The following is a 20,095-nucleotide window of genomic DNA, read 5'->3' on the forward strand; positions in this document are numbered from 1 at the left end:
CTGATCCTGATCCTAAGCCTGATCCTAAGCCTGATCCCGAGCCTGATCCTGATCCTAAGCCTGATCCTGATCCTAAGCCTGATCCTGATCGTAAGCCTGATCCTGATCCCGAGCCTGATCCTGATCCTAAGCCTGATCCTGATCCCGAGCCTGATCCTGATCCTAAGCCTGATCCTGATCCCGAGCCTGATCCTGATCCCGAGCCTGATCCTGATCCTGATCCTGCCTGCAGGTCTGTCATCAGATCAGTGTAGCCTACGTCGGACTAGTTAGATTACGTGTGAAGAAGCAGGGAGAAATGAACCCTTTCGGACCAGACAAGACCACTGGGAGTCCCTGAGCAGAAACATCACAATGTGACGGCAGACATGTACAAATGAGATACGTGGAGGAGTTTATGTAGTTTATTTAGTCTCTGACTCGACACGAAAACTGGCACATAAGTTGAAATAACAGGAGAGTCAGGCTGGCTGAGGTGTCCAGATCTGTACTAGGATCAGTAGACAATTAATAACAGGAGAGGAAAGATGTCCACCCATCAACCAGTCTGACTGACAGACTGACATCCATCAACAGTAAAAAAAAAAAAAAAGTAAAAAAAAATAACATTGTGCAAGAATAATATTTAAAGTCATTTTTAAAAAATAACGTTATAATTTCAGGGAGGGCTAAAATGTCCAGTTTAGTTTCAGTCTGAGCCGACTGTCCAGTCCATTTCAGTCTGAGCCGACAGTCCAGTCCATTTCAGTCTGAGCCGACAGTCTAGTCCATTTCAGTCTGTGTTAATCCATTTCAGTCCGAGCCGACAGTCCAGTCCATTTCAGTCTGAGCCGACAGTCCAGTCCATTTCAGTCCGAGCTGACAGTCCAGTCCATTTCAGTCTGTGTTAATCCATTTCAGTCCGAGCCGACAGTCCAGTCCATTTCAGTCTGTGTTAATCCATTTCAGTCTGAGCCGACATTCCAGTCCATTTCAGTCTGTGTTAATCCATTTCAGTCTGAGCCGACTGTCCAGTCCATTTCAGTCTGAGCCGACTGTCCAGTCCATTTCAGTCCAAGCCGGCTGTCCAGTCCATTTCAGTCTGAGACATGTTCCTTTGCGTTCCAAGGCTCTGAACCTTTAAGCAGGCAGAGTTCATGGTCCCATGATATCCACTGAATGGAATCCAAGCCTGCAGTAAGAACAGAACAGGTTATCCCACCGAGCGCAGTGTCGGTGGGATGTTCTCTCTACATTGACGCCCCTGAATCAGACTTCAGTCTCTGAAGGGAGAATCATCGAGGTCAGCACTCCAAGCAGTCCAGACGGACTCTGCTCCCCATCGGCTGGGCACTTCTCTCAACTCCAACAAAACACAAGTCCAAAAGCATCGCGTGGTCCTTGATAATCTTTCTATAATATTTGCAACAAACAAGCATCTTAAAAACTAAATATGAGAATATATTTATATTACATAAACCTTTATAGAAATTATTTTTTAAAGAAAATTAAAATAATGTTTCATCAGAGAGAGACAATCCAAAAAAAAAGAAAAGAAGGCACAAGTCCGGTTGTCTGGTCTGCTAGGAGTCTGTGTGTGTCAACATGTCCCAAATGGAAACACTATTCCCCTATATAGCACACTACGCATAGGGGCTCTGGTCAAAAGTAATGCACTATATACTAGGAAGTATGAAGACATTTGGGACACACACACACTATGAGGAGCTCAAGTGTTATAGCAGAAGGCAGCATTGTAACGGTTTAAAGCCACTAACGGTAGAGACTCCCCCCTCTGAACAAATCACTGTCCCTTTATGGGACTCCATCTTAATAACCAGTCACGTTGTTTAAAACAGGTTTAGTGGACATAGTGTGATCTACAAGGTTAAGATACCTTCCCGTGTAGCTACAAGCAGCAGTAGGGAATAATAAGTTTACAGGAGAGGGTATTTTAATCGTCCACCCACTCGCTGGACTACGGACACCTACCAAACCAAATCGCGACGAGGATAGCCCTCGGTAAAATCAACACTTTACAACCAACCGAAGGCTTGCCTCATTGTCGATCAAAAACAAAAAGAGAAGCTTTAACGACCTTCCGCTTCTGTAGTCTCACGTCTGAGTGGCTCACCTCCTAAACCGCCTCAGTGTTTTCTCTCCATAGAAAAGCATTGGGCTGTCTGCTGCCTCAGTGTTTTCTCTCCATAGAAAAGCATTGGGCTGTCCGCTGCCTCAGTGTTTTCTCTACATAGAAAAGCATTGGGCTGTCCGCTGCCTCAGTGTTTTCTCTACATAGAAAAGCATTGGGCTGTCTGCTGCCTCAGTGTTTTCTCTACATAGAAAAGCATTGGGCTGTCTGCTGCCTCAGTGTTTTCTCTACATAGAAAAGCATTGGGCTGTCTGCTGCCTCAGTGTTTTCTCTACATAGAAAAGCATTGGGCTGTCTGCTGCCTCAGTGTTTTCTCTACATAGAAAAGCATTGGGCTGTCTGCTGCCTCAGTGTTTTCTCTACATAGAAAAGCATTGGGCTGTCTGCTGCCTCAGTGTTGTTTTCGGACCGTCTATGTCCAAACAGTAAAATAAAATAAAAATATGGAAAAACATTTTTCAGTGTAAACTTAAAACGACTAAAACAAGATATAAAGTATGTAGAAAAACTAATATATATGTATTTATTTCTTAAATAACAGCCTCTTAAAAAGTAACAATCACCATAACAAAAGCCAGACTGTCAGGGAGAATCTAAAATTTAAAAAATGATGCATTCAGGAATATTTGTCATGGCATGGTGCCCCCATTAATTTCATTAGAATGTTTGAGTCACTCAGACAGCATAAACCACATGGCAAAATGTGTAGAATTATAGGATATAAGCTTTAAAAAACTGCAAATGTTCCCTCAGCCACATGGCAAAATGTGTAGAATTACAGGATATAAGCTTTAAAAAAAATGCAAATGTTCTCTCAGCCACATGGCAAAATGTGTAGAATTATAGGATATAAGCTTTAAAAAACTGCAAATGTTCTCTCAGTCACATGGCAAAATGTGTAGAATTATAGATATAAGCTTTAAAAAACTGCTAATGTTCTCTCAGCCACATGGCAAAATGTGTAGAATTATAGGATATAAGCTTTAAAAAACTGCAAATGTTCTCTCAGTCACATGGCAAAATGTGTAGAATTATAGATATAAGCTTTAAAAAAAACTGCTAATGTTCTCTCAGCCACATGGCAAAATGTGTAGAATTGCAGGAGATTAGCTTTAAAACAGATACATTTTGTCACGCTCATGGCCACGCCCCTGCCACACCCACCACCCAAGCCCCATTTTGATCCAGGAAAAACAACACTGCATTAAAACCCATTTAAACAGTAGGGATGGGATCAACATCCAGCCTTCAGGGGACTATCCAGGTCGCTCAGTGTTGTCTGTGTCTTCTCACAGTGGATTGTATTGCTGTTTGGCAGTTGAAGGTAATGTCCACCTGGGGCTTCAATGATTGGCCGACTGAGGGAGGTCAAGGGTCATTTCTGGACTAATCGGGGAAGGGGGGGGTTCGGATATGAGATCTCGACCAATCAGAACGTGGTCAATCGGATTTAGACCAATCAGAGGTGTCCCTTAGAGTAGAGGGGGGAGACTAAGCGTTGTCATACTTCTGTAGGGCCTCCTCCAGCTTTCCGGTGATCTTCTGGAAGAAGCCAATCTGCTCGGTTAGATACTGCTGCATCTGGGCCTTGAAGTCCCTCACCCTGACCTGGTGGAAGTGCTGGATCTCTGCCAGCGTGGCGAAGGAGATGATGTTACAGCGCTCGTTGACGCCGTCCGCCTGGGGAGCGTCCATCTTGCCTTCCTCAACGTGCTTCTGGGACTCCTTCACCTTGGTAAGTGCTCCTGGAGAGAGAGGAGAGTGGAGAGGGTCAGTACTCCAGGAGAAAGAGGAGAGGGTCAGTGGTCCAGGAGAGAGAGAGGGTCTGTGGTCAGGAAAGAGGAGAGGGTTAAGGTCCTGGAGAGAGGAGAGGGTCAGTGGTCCAGAAAGCAAGCAGTGGTCCATAGAGTCAGTGCTCCTGGAGAGAGAGGAGAGAGGAGAGGGTCAGTGCAGGAGAAAGAGGAGAGGGTCAGTGGCCATTTTTATCGACAGTTCATTAAAGGAGAGGAAACAACAAAATAGTTAATATGTGCATCCAAATAGCCAATTAAAAGGCAAACCCAAATTACAACATGACAATGGTTTCCTCACCCTGTACGTTGTCTTTGGACAAGGTGTGACAGAAATCCATGCTTTGGTTTAGTTTCCCTAACACTGTGCAAACATTTTAGCATTTTGTGGCACAAATATCAGACTTTTTCCACACATGTTCAAAACGCCGATAAGCAACTGGGTTGAGCTTCACAATGAATTTGAGATATTTTCAGTTAATTTGGACATGTGAAAAACCCCCCGCTAATATTGGTCTCATAACTTAAATGATATGTGTGCTACAAATGCTAAAACATTAGCATGTGGAAACAGTAGAGGGAAACAAAACCATTAGCATGTGGAAACAGTGACCAGGGAAACAAAACCATTAGCATGTGGAAACAGTAAACAGGGAAACAAAACCATTAGCATGTGGAAACAGTGAACAGGGAAACAAAACCATTAGCATGTGGAAACAGTAGAGGGAAACAAAACCATTAGCATGTGGAAACAGTAGAGGGAAACAAAACCATTAGCATGTGGAAACAGTAGAGGTAAACAAAACCATTAGCATGTGGAAACAGTGACCAGGGAAACAAAACCATTAGCATGTGGAAACAGTAGAGGGAAACAAAACCATTAGCATGTGGAAACAGTAGAGGTAAACAAAACCATTAGCATGTGGAAACAGTGACCAGGGAAACAAAACCATTAGCATGTGGAAACAGTACCCAGGGAAACAAAACCATTAGCATGTGGAAACAGTACCCAGGGAAACAAAACCATTAGCATGTGGAAACAGTACCAGGGAAACAAAACCATTAGCATGTGGAAACAGTAGAGGGAAACAAAACCATTAGCATGTGGAAACAGTGACCAGGGAAACAAAACCATTAGCATGTGGAAACAGTGCCAAGGAAACAAAACCATTAGCATGTGGAAACAGTGCCAGGGAAACAAAACCATTAGCATGTGGAAACAGTGAAAAGGAAACAAAACCATTAGCATGTGGAAACAGTAGAGGGAAACAAAACCATTAGCATGTGGAAACAGTAGAGGGAAACAAAACCATTAGCATGTGGAAACAGTAGAGGGAAACAAAACCATTAGCATGTGGAAACAGTGACCAGGGAAACAAAACCATTAGCATGTGGAAACAGTAGAGGGAAACAAAACCATTAGCATGTGGAAACAGTGCAAGGAAACAAAACCATTAGCATGTGGAAACAGTGCCAGGGAAACAAAACCATTAGCATGTGGAAACAGTGACAAGGAAACAAAACCATTAGCATGTGGAAACAGTACCAGGGAAACAAAACCATTAGCATGTGGAAACAGTGCCAAGGAAACAAAACCATTAGCATGTGGAGACAGTGCCAGGGAAACAAAACCATTAGCATGTGGAAACAGTGAAAAGGAAACAAAACCATTAGCATGTGGAAACAGTGACCAGGGAAACAAAACCATTAGCATGTGGAAACAGTGACCAGGGAAACAAAACCATTCGCATGTGGAAAAACCATTAGCATGTGGAAACAGTAGAGGGAAACAAAACCATTAGCATGTGGAAACAGTAGAGGGAAACAAAACCATTAGCATGTGGAAACAGTGACCAGGGAAACAAAACCATTAGCATGTGGAAACAGTACCAGGGAAACAAAACCATTAGCATGTGGAAACAGTACCAGGGAAACAAAACAATTAGCATGTGGAAACAGTGCCAAGGAAACAAAACCATTAGCATGTGGAAACAGTGCCAGGGAAACAAAACCATTAGCATGTGGAAACAGTGACAAGGAAACAAAACCATTAGCATGTGGAAACAGTGCCAAGGAAACAAAACCATTAGCATGTGGAAACAGTAGAGGGAAACAAAACCATTAGCATGTGGAAACAGTGCCAAGGAAACAAAACCATTAGCATGTGGAAACAGTAGAGGGAAACAAAACCATTAGCATGTGGAAACAGTGCCAAGGAAACAAAACCATTAGCATGTGGAAACAGTGCCAAGGAAACAAAACCATTAGCATGTGGAAACAGTAGAGGGAAACAAAACCATTAGCATGTGGAAACAGTGCCAAGGAAACAAAACCATTAGCATGTGGAAACAGTGACCAGGGAAACAAAACTATTAGCATGTGGAAACAGTACCAGGGAAACAAAACGATTAGCATGTGGAAACAGTGCCAAGGAAACAAAACCATTTGCATGTGGAAACAGTAGAGGGAAACAAAACCATTAGCATGTGGAAACAGTACCAGGGAAACAAAACCATTAGCATGTGGAAACAGTGCCAAGGAAACAAAACCATTAGCATGTGGAAACAGTGCCAAGGAAACAAAACCATTAGCATGTGGAAACAGTAGAGGGAAACAAAAACATTAGCATGTGGAAACAGTGACAAGGAAACAAAACCATTAGCATGTGGAAACAGTAGAGGGAAACAAAACCATTAGCATGTGGAAACAGTGCCAAGGAAACAAAACCATTAGCATGTGGAAACAGTGCCAAGGAAACAAAACCATTAGCATGTGGAAACAGTAGAGGGAAACAAAACCATTAGCATGTGGAAACAGTGCCAGGGAAACAAAACCATTAGCATGTGGAAACAGTGCCAGGGAAACAAAACCATTAGCATGTGGAAACAGTGACAGGGAAACAAAACCATTAGCATGTGGAAACAGTGACAGGGAAACAAAACCATTAGCATGTGGAAACAGTAGAGGGAAACAAAACCATTAGCATGTGGAAACAGTGCCAGGGAAACAAAACCATTAGCATGTGGAAACAGTAGAGGGAAACAAAACCATTAGCATGTGGAAACAGTAACAGGGAAACAAAACCATTCGCATGTGGAAACAGTACCAGGGAAACAAAACCATTAGCATGTGGAAACAGTACCAGGGAAACAAAACCATTAGCATGTGGAAACAGTAGAGGGAAACAAAACCATTAGCATGTGGAAACAGTGACCAGGGAAACAAAAACATTAGCATGTGGAAACAGTAGAGGGAAACAAAACCATTAGCATGTGGAAACAGTGACCAGGGAAACAAAAACATTAGCATGTGGAAACAGTACCAGGGAAACAAAACCATTAGCATGTGGAAACAGTACCAGGGACACAAAACCATTAGCATGTGGAAACAGTGCCAGGGAAACAAAACCATTAGCATGTGGAAACAGTGCCAAGGAAACAAAACCATTAGCATGTGGAAACAGTGCCAAGGAAACAAAACCATTAGCATGTGGAAACAGTAGAGGGAAACAAAACCATTAGCATGTGGAAACAGTGCCAGGGAAACAAAACCATTAGCATGTGGAAACAGTAGAGGGAAACAAAACCATTAGCATGTGGAAACAGTGCCAGGGAAACAAAACCATTCGCATGTGGAAACAGTACCAGGGAAACAAAACCATTCGCATGTGGAAACAGTAGAGGGAAACAAAACCATTAGCATGTGGAAACAGTGACCAGGGAAACAAACACATTAGCATGTGGAAACAGTGACCAGGGAAACAAAACCATTAGCATGTGGAAACAGTAGAGGGAAACAAAACCATTAGCATGTGGAAACAGTGCCAAGGAAACAAAACCATTAGCATGTGGAAACAGTGCCAAGGAAACAAAACCATTAGCATGTGGAAACAGTAGAGGGAAACAAAACCATTAGCATGTGGAAACAGTGCCAGGGAAACAAAACCATTAGCATGTGGAAACAGTGACCAGGGAAACAAAACCATTAGCATGTGGAAACAGTGCCAGGGAAACAAAACCATTAGCATGTGGAAACGGTGACCAGGGAAACAAAACCATTAGCATGTGGAAACAGTGCATCATAACTTGTCCTGCTGACAGGGTAAAGAATCCAACGTGTAATTTTGGAATTTGGGTGAACTCTCCCTTTAGAGGAAGAGTTCTAAAGTCAACATCACAACAACATTACTTTACCATTACCTAGACATAACATTATATGACATAAGGAGACTTCCATTAAAACCTCTCATAACAGATCATTATAGATCTACAACAGGCTCGATGACACCGAGGGCTCAACCCAAAAATAGGCTCCAGATTCCTGGCATGAACAACCGGTTCCCATCGGCCTGAGATCTGACTAGGCCCGAGTCTGTGGGCATTATTATTGGCTATGATAATGGGTGTGAAAGGGGGAAGTAAAAGCTAAAAATACTCATGTATTACCGCACAGGCCTGGTCTATGGCCATGGAGGGGATTTAAAGCATTACAACGCAGCATGGCTTTTCAAACAATGAATACAGTCCAGGGCACAGACAGAGTTCCGGGGCACTGACAGAGTTTCGGGGCACTGACAGAGTTTCGGGGCACTGACAGAGTTTCGGGGCACTGACAGAGTTCCGGGGCACTGACAGAGTTCCGGGGCACTGACAGAGTTCCGGGGCACTGACAGAGTTCCGGGGCACTGACAGAGTTCCGGGGCACTGACAGAGTTCCGGGGCACTGGCAGAAGCCAACAGAACAAGGGAAGGGGAATTCATTTGTTTGTCTTTTTGTCAATTTAGGATACTCTTAATTTACATGCAAAAGCAATGCTACTTCATTAACCTAAATAAACAATATTGTGAATATTAAGTTATATTCAACAAATATGGCAGGCTAAACAAGACCTTACTGAACCTCCCTTTTAGAAAGGAGGCACGGGTTTTGCTTCTCACCATTCCACCACTTCACCCCTTTCGTTGCCAAGTTGTATGCCTAAACAATGTGTGACCCAGCTGACCAGACAGCTGCATCCCACTTCGTTTCTGCTTGACTGAAGCATGCACAAATAATTAGCACAGAATCAGAAATTCTCTCTCTTCCTAACCCTACGCTCTCTCTCTTTCTAACCCTGCGCTCTCCCTCTTTCTAACCCTACGCTCTCTCTCTTTCTAACCCTGCGCTCTCTCTCTTTCTAACCCTACGCTCTCTCTCTTCCTAACCCTACGCTCTCTCTCTTCCTAACCCTGCGCTCTCTCTCTTTCTAACCCTACGCTCTCTCTCTTTCTAACCCTGCGCTCTCTCTCTTTCTAACCCTGCGCTCTCTCTTTCTAACCCTGCGCTCTCTCTCTTTCTAACCCTGCGCTCTCTCTCATCCTAACCCCACTCTCTCTCTCTCATCCTAACCCCATTCTCTCTCTCTCATCCTAACCCTACGCTCTCTCATCCTAACCCTACGCTCTCTCTCATCCTAACCCTACGCTCTCTCTCTTCCTAACCCTACTCTCCCTCTCTCTCATCCTAACCCTACTCTCTCTCTCATCCTAACCCTACGCTCTCTCTCATCCTAACCCTACTCTCTCTCTCTCATCCTAACCCTACGCTCTCTCTCATCCTAACCCTACGCTCTCTCTCTTCCTAACCCTACGCTCTCTCTTTCTAACCCTACGCTCTCTCTTTCTAACCCTACGCTCTCTCTCTTCCTAACCCTACTCTCATCCTAACCCTACTCTCTCCCTCTCATCCTAACCCTACTCTCTCCCTCTCATCCTAACCCTACTCTCTCCCTCTCATCCTAACCCTACTCTCTCTCTCTCATCCTAACCCTACTCTCTCTCTCTCATCCTAACCCTACTCTCTCCCTCTCATCCTAACCCTACTCTCTCCCTCTCATCCTAACCCTACTCTCTCCCTCTCATCCTAACCCTACTCTCTCCCTCTCATCCTAACCCTACTCTCTCTCTCTCATCCTAACCCTACTCTCTCTCTCTCTCATCCTAACCCTACTCTCTCTCTCATCCTAACCCTACTCTCTCTCTCTCATCCTAACCCTACTCTCTCCTCTCATCCTAACCCTACTCTCTCGCTCTCATCCTAACCCTACTCTCTCTCTCATCCTAACCCTACTCTCTCTCTCATCCTAACCCTACTCTCTCTCTCATCCTAACCCTACTCTCTCTCTCATCCTAACCCTACTCTCTCTCTCATCCTAACCCTACTCTCTCTCTCATCCTAACCCTACTCTCTCGCTCTCATCCTAACCCTACTCTCTCTCTCTCATCCTAACCCTACTCTCTCTCTCATCCTAACCCTACTCTCTCGCTCTCATCCTAACCCGACTCTCTCTCTCATCCTAACCCGACTCTCTCTCATCCTAACCCTACTCTCTCTCTCATCCTAACCCTACTCTCTCTCTCATCCTAACCCGACTCTCTCTCTCATCCTAACCCTACTCTCTCTCTCATCCTAACCCTACTCTCTCTCATCCTAACCCTACTCTCTCTCTCATCCTAACCCTACTCTCTCTCTCATCCTAACCCTACTCTCTCTCTCATCCTAACCCTGGGGTTAACTCTCTCCTAACCCGGGTCTAACTCATCCTAACCCGTGGGGTTAACTGGTCTCATCCTAACCCGACTCTCTCATCCTTAACCCGACTCTCGCTCTCATCCTAACTGGTCTCGCTCTCATCCTTAACCCGACTAGGAACAGTGGGGTTAACTCATCCTAACCACTCTCTCTAACTCATCCTAACCCGGGTTAACTGGTCTATCCTAACCCGGGTTAACTGGTCTCATCCTAACCCGGGTTAACTCTGGTCTAGGAACAGTGACTTAACTGGTCTCCTAACCCGAGTGGGTTAACTGGTCTCATCCTAACCCGGGTTAACTCTCTCTATCCTAACCCGGTTAACTCTCTCATCCTAACCCGGGTTAACTGGTCATCCTAACAGTGGGTTAACTGGTCCTAGGAACACTGGGTTAACTGGTCTAGGAACAGTGGGTTAACTCATCTAACCCGAACTGGTCTAGGAACAGAGGGTTAAATGGTACCTGAGGGTTGACTCTGGGAAACAAGGGTTAATGCAAACAAGTGTCCGATGGTTGGCTTTGGGTAAGATGGTCTAGGAACAGTGGGTTACTAGTTAGGAACTACTGTTTGATTGGTCTAGGAACAGATTCATGGTCAGAGAACCAGGTTTGGTTGGTTAACCTACTGCTAAAACAGTGTTCTCCTTCCATGTTGTGTCTGTTGGCGAGGAACAGTGCTTAGTCTGGTCTTAGCTCATTTCAATAGAGCTGGGAGTATTTTGCCTACAAAAGTGGGATTGTCTGAATACAGTGGGTAACTTCTGGAAACATGTTTTTTTTATAACAGTAATTTGAACCTGGTTTAACTAGGGGGTTAAGTCTGGTCTAAAGAACACATTCTTATTTTCAATGACGGTCTAGGAACAGTGGGTTAACTGGTCTAGGAACAGTGGGTTAACTGGTCTAGGAACAGTGGGGTTAACTGGTCTAGGAACAGTGGGTTAACTGGTCTAGGAACAGTGGGGTTAACTGGTCTAGGAACAGTGGGGTTAACTGGTCTAGGAACAGTGGGGTTAACTGGTCTAGGAACAGTGGGTTAACTGGTCTAGGAACAGTGGGTTAACTGGTCTAGGAACAGAGGGTTAACTGGTCTAGGAACAGAGGGTTAACTGGTCTAGGAACAGTGGGTTAACTGGTCTAGGAACAGTGGGTTAACTGGTCTAGGAACAGTGGGTTAACTGGTCTAGGAACAGTGGGTTAACTGGTCTAGGAACAGTGGGTTTAACTGGTCTAGGAACAGTGGGTTAACTGGTCTAGGAACAGTGGGTTAACTGGTCTAGGAACAGTGGGTTAACTGGTCTAGGAACAGTGGGGTTAACTGGTCTAGGAACAGTGGGTTAACTGGTCTAGGAACAGTGGGTTAACTGGTCTAGGAACAGTGGGGTTAACTGGTCTAGGAACAGTGGGGTTAACTGGTCTAGGAACAGTGGGTTAACTGGTCTAGGAACAGTGGGGTTAACTGGTCTAGGAACAGTGGGTTAACTGGGGTAGGAACAGTGGGTTAACTGGTCTAGGAACAGTGGGTTAACTGGTCTAGGAACAGTGGGTTAACTGGTCTAGGAACAGTGGGGTTAACTGGTCTAGGAACAGTGGGTTAACTGGTCTAGGAACAGTGGGTTAACTGGTCTAGGAACAGTGGGTTAACTGGTCTAGGAACAGTGGGTTAACTGGTCTAGGAACAGTGGGTTAACTGGTCTAGGAACAGTGGGGTTAACTGGTCTAGGAACAGTGGGTTAACTGGTCTAGGAACAGTGGGTTAACTGGTCTAGGAACAGTGGGTTAACTGGTCTAGGAACAGTGGGTTAACTGGTCTAGGAACAGTGGGTTAACTGGTCTAGGAACAGTGGGTTAACTGGTCTAGGAACAGTGGGTTAACTGGTCTAGGAACAGTGGGGTTAACTGGTCTAGGAACAGTGGGTTAACTGGTCTAGGAACAGTGGGGTTAACTGGTCTAGGAACAGTGGGGTTAACTGGTCTAGGAACAGTGGGTTAACTGGTCTAGGAACAGTGGGTTAACTGGTCTAGGAACAGTGGGTTAACTGGTCTAGGAACAGTGGGTTAACTGGTCTAGGAACAGTGGGTTAACTGGTCTAGGAACAGTGGGTTAACTGGTCTAGGAACAGTGGGTTAACTGGTCTAGGAACAGTGGGTTAACTGGTCTAGGAACAGTGGGGTTAACTGGTCTAGGAACAGTGGGTTAACTGGTCTAGGAACAGTGGGTTAACTGGTCTAGGAACAGTGGGTTAACTGGTCTAGGAACAGTGGGTTAACTGGTCTAGGAACAGTGGGTTAACTGGTCTAGGAACAGTGGGGTTAACTGGTCTAGGAACAGTGGGTTAACTGGTCTAGGAACAGTGGGGTTAACTGGTCTAGGAACAGTGGGTTAACTGGTCTAGGAACAGTGGGTTAACTGGTCTAGGAACAGTGGGTTAACTGGTCTAGGAACAGAGGGTTAACTGGTCTAGGAACAGAGGGTTAACTGGTCTAGGAACAGTGGGGTTAACTGGTCTAGGAACAGTGGGTTAACTGGTCTAGGAACAGTGGGGTTAACTGGTCTAGGAACAGTGGGGTTAACTGGTCTAGGAACAGTGGGTCTAGGAACAGTGGGGTTAACTGGTCTAGGAACAGTGGGTTAACTGGTCTAGGAACAGTGGGGTTAACTGGTCTAGGAACAGTGGGGTTAACTGGTCTAGGAACAGTGGGTTAACTGGTCTAGGAACAGTGGGTTAACTGGTCTAGGAACAGTGGGTTAACTGGTCTAGGAACAGTGGGTTAACTGGTCTAGGAACAGTGGGTTAACTGGTCTAGGAACAGTGGGTTAACTGGTCTAGGAACAGTGGGTTAACTGGTCTAGGAACAGTGGGTTAACTGGTCTAGGAACAGTGGGGTTAACTGGTCTAGGAACAGTGGGTTAACTGGTCTAGGAACAGTGGGGTTAACTGGTCTAGGAACAGTGGGTTAACTGGTCTAGGAACAGTGGGTTAACTGGTCTAGGAACAGTGGGTTAACTGGTCTAGGAACAGAGGGTTAACTGGTCTAGGAACAGTGGGTTAACTGCCTGTTCAGGGGCAGAACAACATTTTTACCGTGTCAGCTCGGGGATTCAATCTTGCAACCTTACAGTTAACTAGTCCAACGCTCTAACCACCTGATGACATTGCACTCCACGAGGAGCCTGCCTGTTACGCGAATCCAGTAGAAGCCAAGGTAAGTTGCTAGCTAGCATTAAACTTATCTTATAAAAAACAATCAATCAATCATAATCACTAGTCATAACACATGGTTGATGATATTACTAGTTTATCTAGCGTGTTCTGCGTTGCATATAATCGATGCAGTGCACATTTGTGTACTTAAACACCAAAGCCTTTCTTAAAATTAATACACAGAAGTATATATTTTTAATCCTGCATATTTAGCTAAAAGAAATCCAGGTTAGCAGGCAATATTAACCAGGTGAAATTGTGTCACTTCTCTTGAGTTCATTGCGCGTAGAGTCAGGGTATATGCAGCCGCCTGGCTCGTTGAGAACTAATTTGCCAGAATTGTACGTAATTATAACATAACATTGAAGGTTGTGCAATGTAACAGCAATATTTAGACTTAGGGATGCCACCCGTTAGATAAAATACGGAACGGTTCCGTATTTCACTGAAAGAATAAACCTCTTGTTTTCGAGATGATAGTTTCCGGATTCGACCATATTAATGACCTAAGGCTCGTATTTCTGTGTGGTATCATGTTATAACTAAGTCTATGATTTGATAGAGCAGTCTGACTGAGCGATGGTAGGCAGCAGCAGGCTCGTAAGCATTCATTCAAACAGCACTTTCGTGTGTTTGCCAGCAGCTGTTTATGACTTCAAGCCTATCAATTCCCGAGATTAGGCTGGTGTAACCGATGTGAAATGGTTAGCTAATTAGCTAATAGCATTTCAAAGGTCACTCGCTCTGAGACTTGGAGTGGTTGTTTCCCTTGCTTTGCATGGGTGGCTGTTGTCGTTATGTTGCTGGTTCGAGCGGCAATACTAAAGTGCCTATAAGAACATCCAATAGTCAAAGGTTAATGAAATACAAATGGTATAGAGAGAAATAGTCCTATAATTCCTATAATAACTACAACCTAAAACTTCTTAACTGGGAATATTGAAGACTCATGTTAAAAGGAATCACCAGCTTTCATATGTTCTCATGTTCTGAGCAAGGAACTTAAACTTTAGCTTTCTGACATGGCACATATTGCACTTTTACTTTCTTCTCTACTTTCTAAACCAAATTGAACATGTTTCATTATTTATTTGAGGCTAAATTGATTTTATTGATGTATTATATTAGGTTAAAATAAGTGTTTATTCAGTATTGTTGTAATTGTCATTATTACAAATAAATACATTTAAAAAGAAATCGGACGATTAATCGGTATCTCCTTTTTTTTTTGGTCCACCAAATAAATCGGTATCGGCGTTGAAAAATCATAATCGGCCGACCTCTAATACATCAGTCATTTGCATCAAAGCAGGGACCGAGAGACTAAAAAACAGCTTCCATCTCAAGGCCATCAGACTGTTAAACAGCCATCACTAACATTGAGTGGCTGCTGCCAACACACTGACTCAAATCTCTAGCCACTTTAATAATGGAAAAATTGGATGTAATAAATGTATCTCTAGCCACTTTAAACAATGCCACTTTATATAATGTTTACATACCCTACATTACTCATCTCACATGTATATACTGTACTCTATACCATCTAGTGCATCTTGCCTATGCCGTTCGGCCATCGCTCATCCATATATTTATATGTACATATTCTTATTCATTCCTTTACACTTGTGTGTATGAGGTAGTTGTTGTGAAATTGTGAGATGACTTGTTAGATATTACTGCACGGTCGGAACTAGAAGCACAAGCATTTCGCTACACTCGCATTAACATCTGCTAACCCATGTGTTGTGTGACCCAATAAAATATGATTTGAATTGCAGTGACTTAGACCACTGCACCACTCGGGAGCCCAAAGGATTCCCTCACAGTCGATTCCCTCCTCATTACAGAAGTCATCCTCCCAACTAGGATTTCTGATAAAAACAGGGAATTATGGGAATTTGGGAACGTTTTTGAATATCCCCAACCCTACACAGGTCTGTTCTAAATCATTAAAGATAAGGGGGGACTAGTGAAACCCTAGTCACCAATCTCAGAACCCGTGTGACCCCGGTCACAGGACAGCCATCTCAGAACCAGTGTGACCCGGTCACAGGACAGCCATCTCAGAACCAGTGTGACCCCGGTCACAGGACAGCCATCTCAGAACCAGTGTGACCCCATCTCAGGTCACAGGACAGCCATCTCAGAACCAGTGTGACCCCGGTCACAGGACAGCCATCTCAGAACCAGTGTGACCCCGGTCACAGGACAGCCATCTCAGAACCAGTGTGACCCCGGTCACGGGACAGCCATCTCAGAACCAGTGTGACCCCGGTCACAGGACAGCCATCTCAGAACCAGTGTGACCCCGGTCACAGGACAGCCATCTCAGAACCAGTGTGACCCCGGTCACAGGACAGCCATCTCAGAACCAGTGTGACCCCGGTCACAGGACAGCCATCTCAGAACCAGTGTGACCCCGGTCACGGGACAGCCATCTCAGAACCAGTGTGACCCCGGTCACAGGACAGCCATCTCAGAACCAGTGACAGCCATCTCAGAACCAGTGTGACCCCGGTCTCAGAACCAGTGGACAGCAGCCATCTCAGAACCAGTGTGACCCCGGTCACGGGACAGCCATCTCAGAACCAGTGTGACCCCGGTCACAGGACAGCCATCTCAGAACCAGTGTGACCCCGGTCACGGGACAGCCATCTCAGAACCAGTGTGACCCATCTCAGGTCACACAGGACAGCCATCTCAGAACCATCTCAGGAACCATCTCAGTGTGACCCCGGTCAGAACCAGGGACAGCCATCTCAGAACCAGTGTGACCCCGGTCACGGGACAGCCATCTCACAGGACAGAACCAGTGTGACCCCGGTCACGGGACAGCCATCTCAGAACCAGTGTGACCCCGGTCACGGGACAGCCATCTCAGAACCAGTGTGACCCCGGTCACAGGACAGCCATCTCAGAACCAGTGTGACCCCGGTCACAGGACAGCCATCTCAGAACCAGTGTGACCCCGGTCACGGGACAGCCATCTCAGAACCAGTGTGACCCCGGTCACAGGACAGCCATCTCAGAACCAGTGTGACCCCGGTCACGGGACAGCCATCTCAGAACCAGTGTGACCCCGGTCACGGGACAGCCATCTCAGAACCAGTGTGACCCCGGTCACAGGACAGCCATCTCAGAACCAGTGTGACCCCGGTCACAGGACAGCCATCTCAGAACCAGTGTGACCCCGGTCACGGGACAGCCATCTCAGAACCAGTGTGACCCCGGTCACGGGACAGCCATCTCAGAACCAGTGTGACCCCGGTCACGGGACAGCCATCTCAGAACCAGTGTGACCCCGGTCACGGGACAGCCATCTCAGAACCAGTGTGACCCCGGTCACAGGACAGCCATCTCAGAACCAGTGTGACCCCGGTCACAGGACAGCCATCTCAGAACCAGTGTGACCCCGGTCACGGGACAGCCATCTCAGAACCAGTGTGACCCCGGTCACCCCGGGGACAGCCATCTCAGAACCAGTGTGACCCCGGTCACAGGACAGCCATCTCAGAACCAGTGACCCCGGTCACAGGACAGCCATCTCAGAACCAGCCATCTCAGAACCAGTGACCCCGGTCACAGGACAGCCATCTCAGAACCAGTGTGACCCCGGTCACGGGACAGCCATCTCAGAACCAGTGTGACCCCGGTCACAGGACAGCCATCTCAGAACCAGTGTGACCCCGGTCACAGGACAGCCATCTCAGAACCCGTGTGACCCCGGTCACAGGACAGCCATCTCAGAACCCAGTGAAATCCCTCATGAGTTCAGACATGTTGTTGGTCTTTTAGGGGGAGGGAGTGAAACTATCCTCACCTTTCAGGCATGCAGCCAACCTTCCTGCATGATTCTGCCCCGGGATTTGGTGTCATTTAGTGAACTCGGTCACCATGAGTAATTGCCTCTGTCAAAATAAAAGAGCTGGGATTGGTCTGTCCCTGACAGGAAGACCTTTCATTGGCCAATCATCAAGAGAACGTAAATACACTGACGTTGCACTCTGTTGTCTGCTCTCTCACATAGACCTCTATTGCAAAAACAGACATTTCCTGTTTCTTGTGAGGTCTAATGGTCATTTCTCCATGTGTAAGAAACTTTTTTTTAATGTAACCTTTATTTAACTAGGCAAGTTAGTTTTAAGAAGAAATTCTTATTTACAATGACGGCCTACCCCAGCTAAACCCTAACGACGCTGGGCCAATTGTGCACAAATATGAGACTCCCAATCACAGCCGGTTGTGATACAGCCTGGAATCGAACCAGGGTGTCTGTAGTGCCTTAGACCGCTGCGCCCTAATGATTATATATTGGTTTGGTGTTTGTGTAAAGTTTAACAACAGGAACAGGAAATAGTTACCTTCTCCTAGGAAATACATATATTCAAGTCCACTCTATTCAGACCTGACACAGATCATCATCATTCATTATAATCTATTCTACTCCATTCCAGACTCCACAAGAAAAACGGGAAAATGTCTGTTTCTGCAATAGAAGTGCAATGGTCCCTTCTCAGTGCCATGTGCAACAAAAGAGAACATCTATCATTTAAAGAGAAACTGACAGCGTGTTTAAACTACTTGTGCAGATATGAAACAAAAATCAGTCAAAGATATGCTTCAAAACAAACTTTTTTAGGTTTGAAAAACAAAAAAAGGTTTCTATGTGACTCAACGTTCCATGACATAGTAAGGAATTGTTGGCAGAATAGATAATAATTATTTAATTTAATAATTCACCAATACATTTCTTGGTAGTCCAACAATAATATTGCTATCAGGTATCACAGCTGGTCTGGTACATTGTTTGCTGCCTCCAGCCAATCGGATGCACGGTTTTGGTTTAAATGACTAAACTAAGGCTGGGAATGTCAATACAATCTCAGCAAAGGGCAGTCATAACGTGGCCAAACACAAAGCTCGCGGGCTAAAAAAAAAAAAGGGACACACCAGTAAGTCATGTACTTTATGAAATTACAGCCTGATGCGCTTGCGCAGGTGAATTCAACTGACGCAAACGTTCGTGTGTCCGGTTTACAGCGCGCAGCGGAAGGAAAGTGTACAGACACGTGCCACAGTCCTTAGCTAGGCTACTAAAATGTTGCAGTCTGGCTTTGGTTTTTAAAGCCCGATAATAAATCCTAAAAAAAAAAACTAAACCATGCAGTGCAAAAAAGGAAAAACACGTTTTAAAAAGATTAAAATGGTTACAAAACAACCTATAGCTCTATATTGTTGTTATTTGGAGTTAAATACTTTTGCATTATTATAAACATCTGCAAGCATAGCAGCAAAGGCTGGACAAATATGATTTATCTGTCGTTTTAATATGTAAAATGCTATCCTACAGTATATACATAAGTGGACATTATAAAAAGGGCACGTTTTTTTCTAATAAAAACAAAGACCAGTTTGGGTAGCAGTTGTAAAAAGAATTATAAAAATAAATAGGCTGTTCTGGCCCACAATTTCGTTTTGGATTTTTTTCAATACTGCACCGTTTTGAGTTTGACACCCCGTGGCTAGCGTAGCTATTTATTTAACAAGCTAAAAAAAACACATTAGTCTAACATTAACTAGCTAGCTAGTTGTGAGGATGTCATATCTTTTAGAGGCTGTAACGTAAACAAAATGTGGAAAAGGTCAAGGGGTCTGAATACTTTCAGAATGCACTTTATATGGAGCAATTGAGCAATTAGGATATGTTATCTGTAATGGTTGATCTGTTGGCATATAGATAAATGCAACAAAAATGTGGTGCGGGCCTTGTGTTAGAAACACACAGTGGGGCAAAAAAGTATTTAGTCAGCCACCAATTGTGCAAGTTCTCCCACTTAAAAAGATGAGAGGCCTGTAATTTTCATCATAGGTACACTTCAACTATGACAGACAAAATTAGAAGAAAAAAAATCCAGAAAATCACATTGTAGGATTTTTAATGAATTTATTTGCAAATTTTGGTGGAAAATAAGTATTTGGTCACCTACAAACAAGCAAGATTTCTGGCTCTCAGACCTGTAACTTCTTCTTTAAGAGGCTCCACTGTCCTCCACTCGTTACCTGTATTAATGGCACCTGTTTGAACTTGTTATCAGTATAAAAGCCACCGGTCCACAACCTCAAACAGTCACACAACAAACTCCACTATGGCCAAGACCAAAGAGCTGTCAAAGGACACCAGAAACAAAATTGTAGACCTGCACCAGGCTGGGAAGACTGAATTTGCAATAGGTAAGCAGCTTGGTTTGAAAAAAATCAACTGTGGGAGCAATTATTAGGAAATGGAAGACATACAAGACCACTGATAATCTCCCTCGATCTGGGGCTCCACGCAAGATCTCACCCAGTGGGGTCAAAATGATCACAAAAAAAAAAAGATCACTTTTTGGTAAA

General features: G+C 44.7%; 1 protein-coding gene across 2 annotated transcripts in view; it reads right to left on the reverse strand.

Moving 5' to 3' along the window:
- Positions 1–390: 390 nt before the first annotated feature.
- snx18a (sorting nexin 18a) overlaps positions 391–20,095 on the reverse strand; it is a 30,497-nt gene continuing 10,792 nt past the window's right edge. Inside the window, exons 3-4 of one of the 2 annotated variants that reach the window (XR_008079618.1) lie at positions 3,189–3,876; positions 391–3,061 (exon numbers count right to left, since the gene is read on the reverse strand). Coding sequence is in view for 1 of the 2 variants with exons in the window: in XM_035736562.2 (XP_035592455.2) it covers positions 3,623–3,876 (254 nt within the window). In the remaining variant the exon portion in view is untranslated. Of the gene's footprint in view, positions 3,877–20,095 lie in introns of both variants that reach the window. The other variant, XM_035736562.2, reaches the window with a different exon arrangement.

This window comes from Oncorhynchus keta, chromosome 25, assembly GCF_023373465.1.
Source record: "Oncorhynchus keta strain PuntledgeMale-10-30-2019 chromosome 25, Oket_V2, whole genome shotgun sequence".
Taxonomy (NCBI): domain Eukaryota; kingdom Metazoa; phylum Chordata; class Actinopteri; order Salmoniformes; family Salmonidae; genus Oncorhynchus; species Oncorhynchus keta.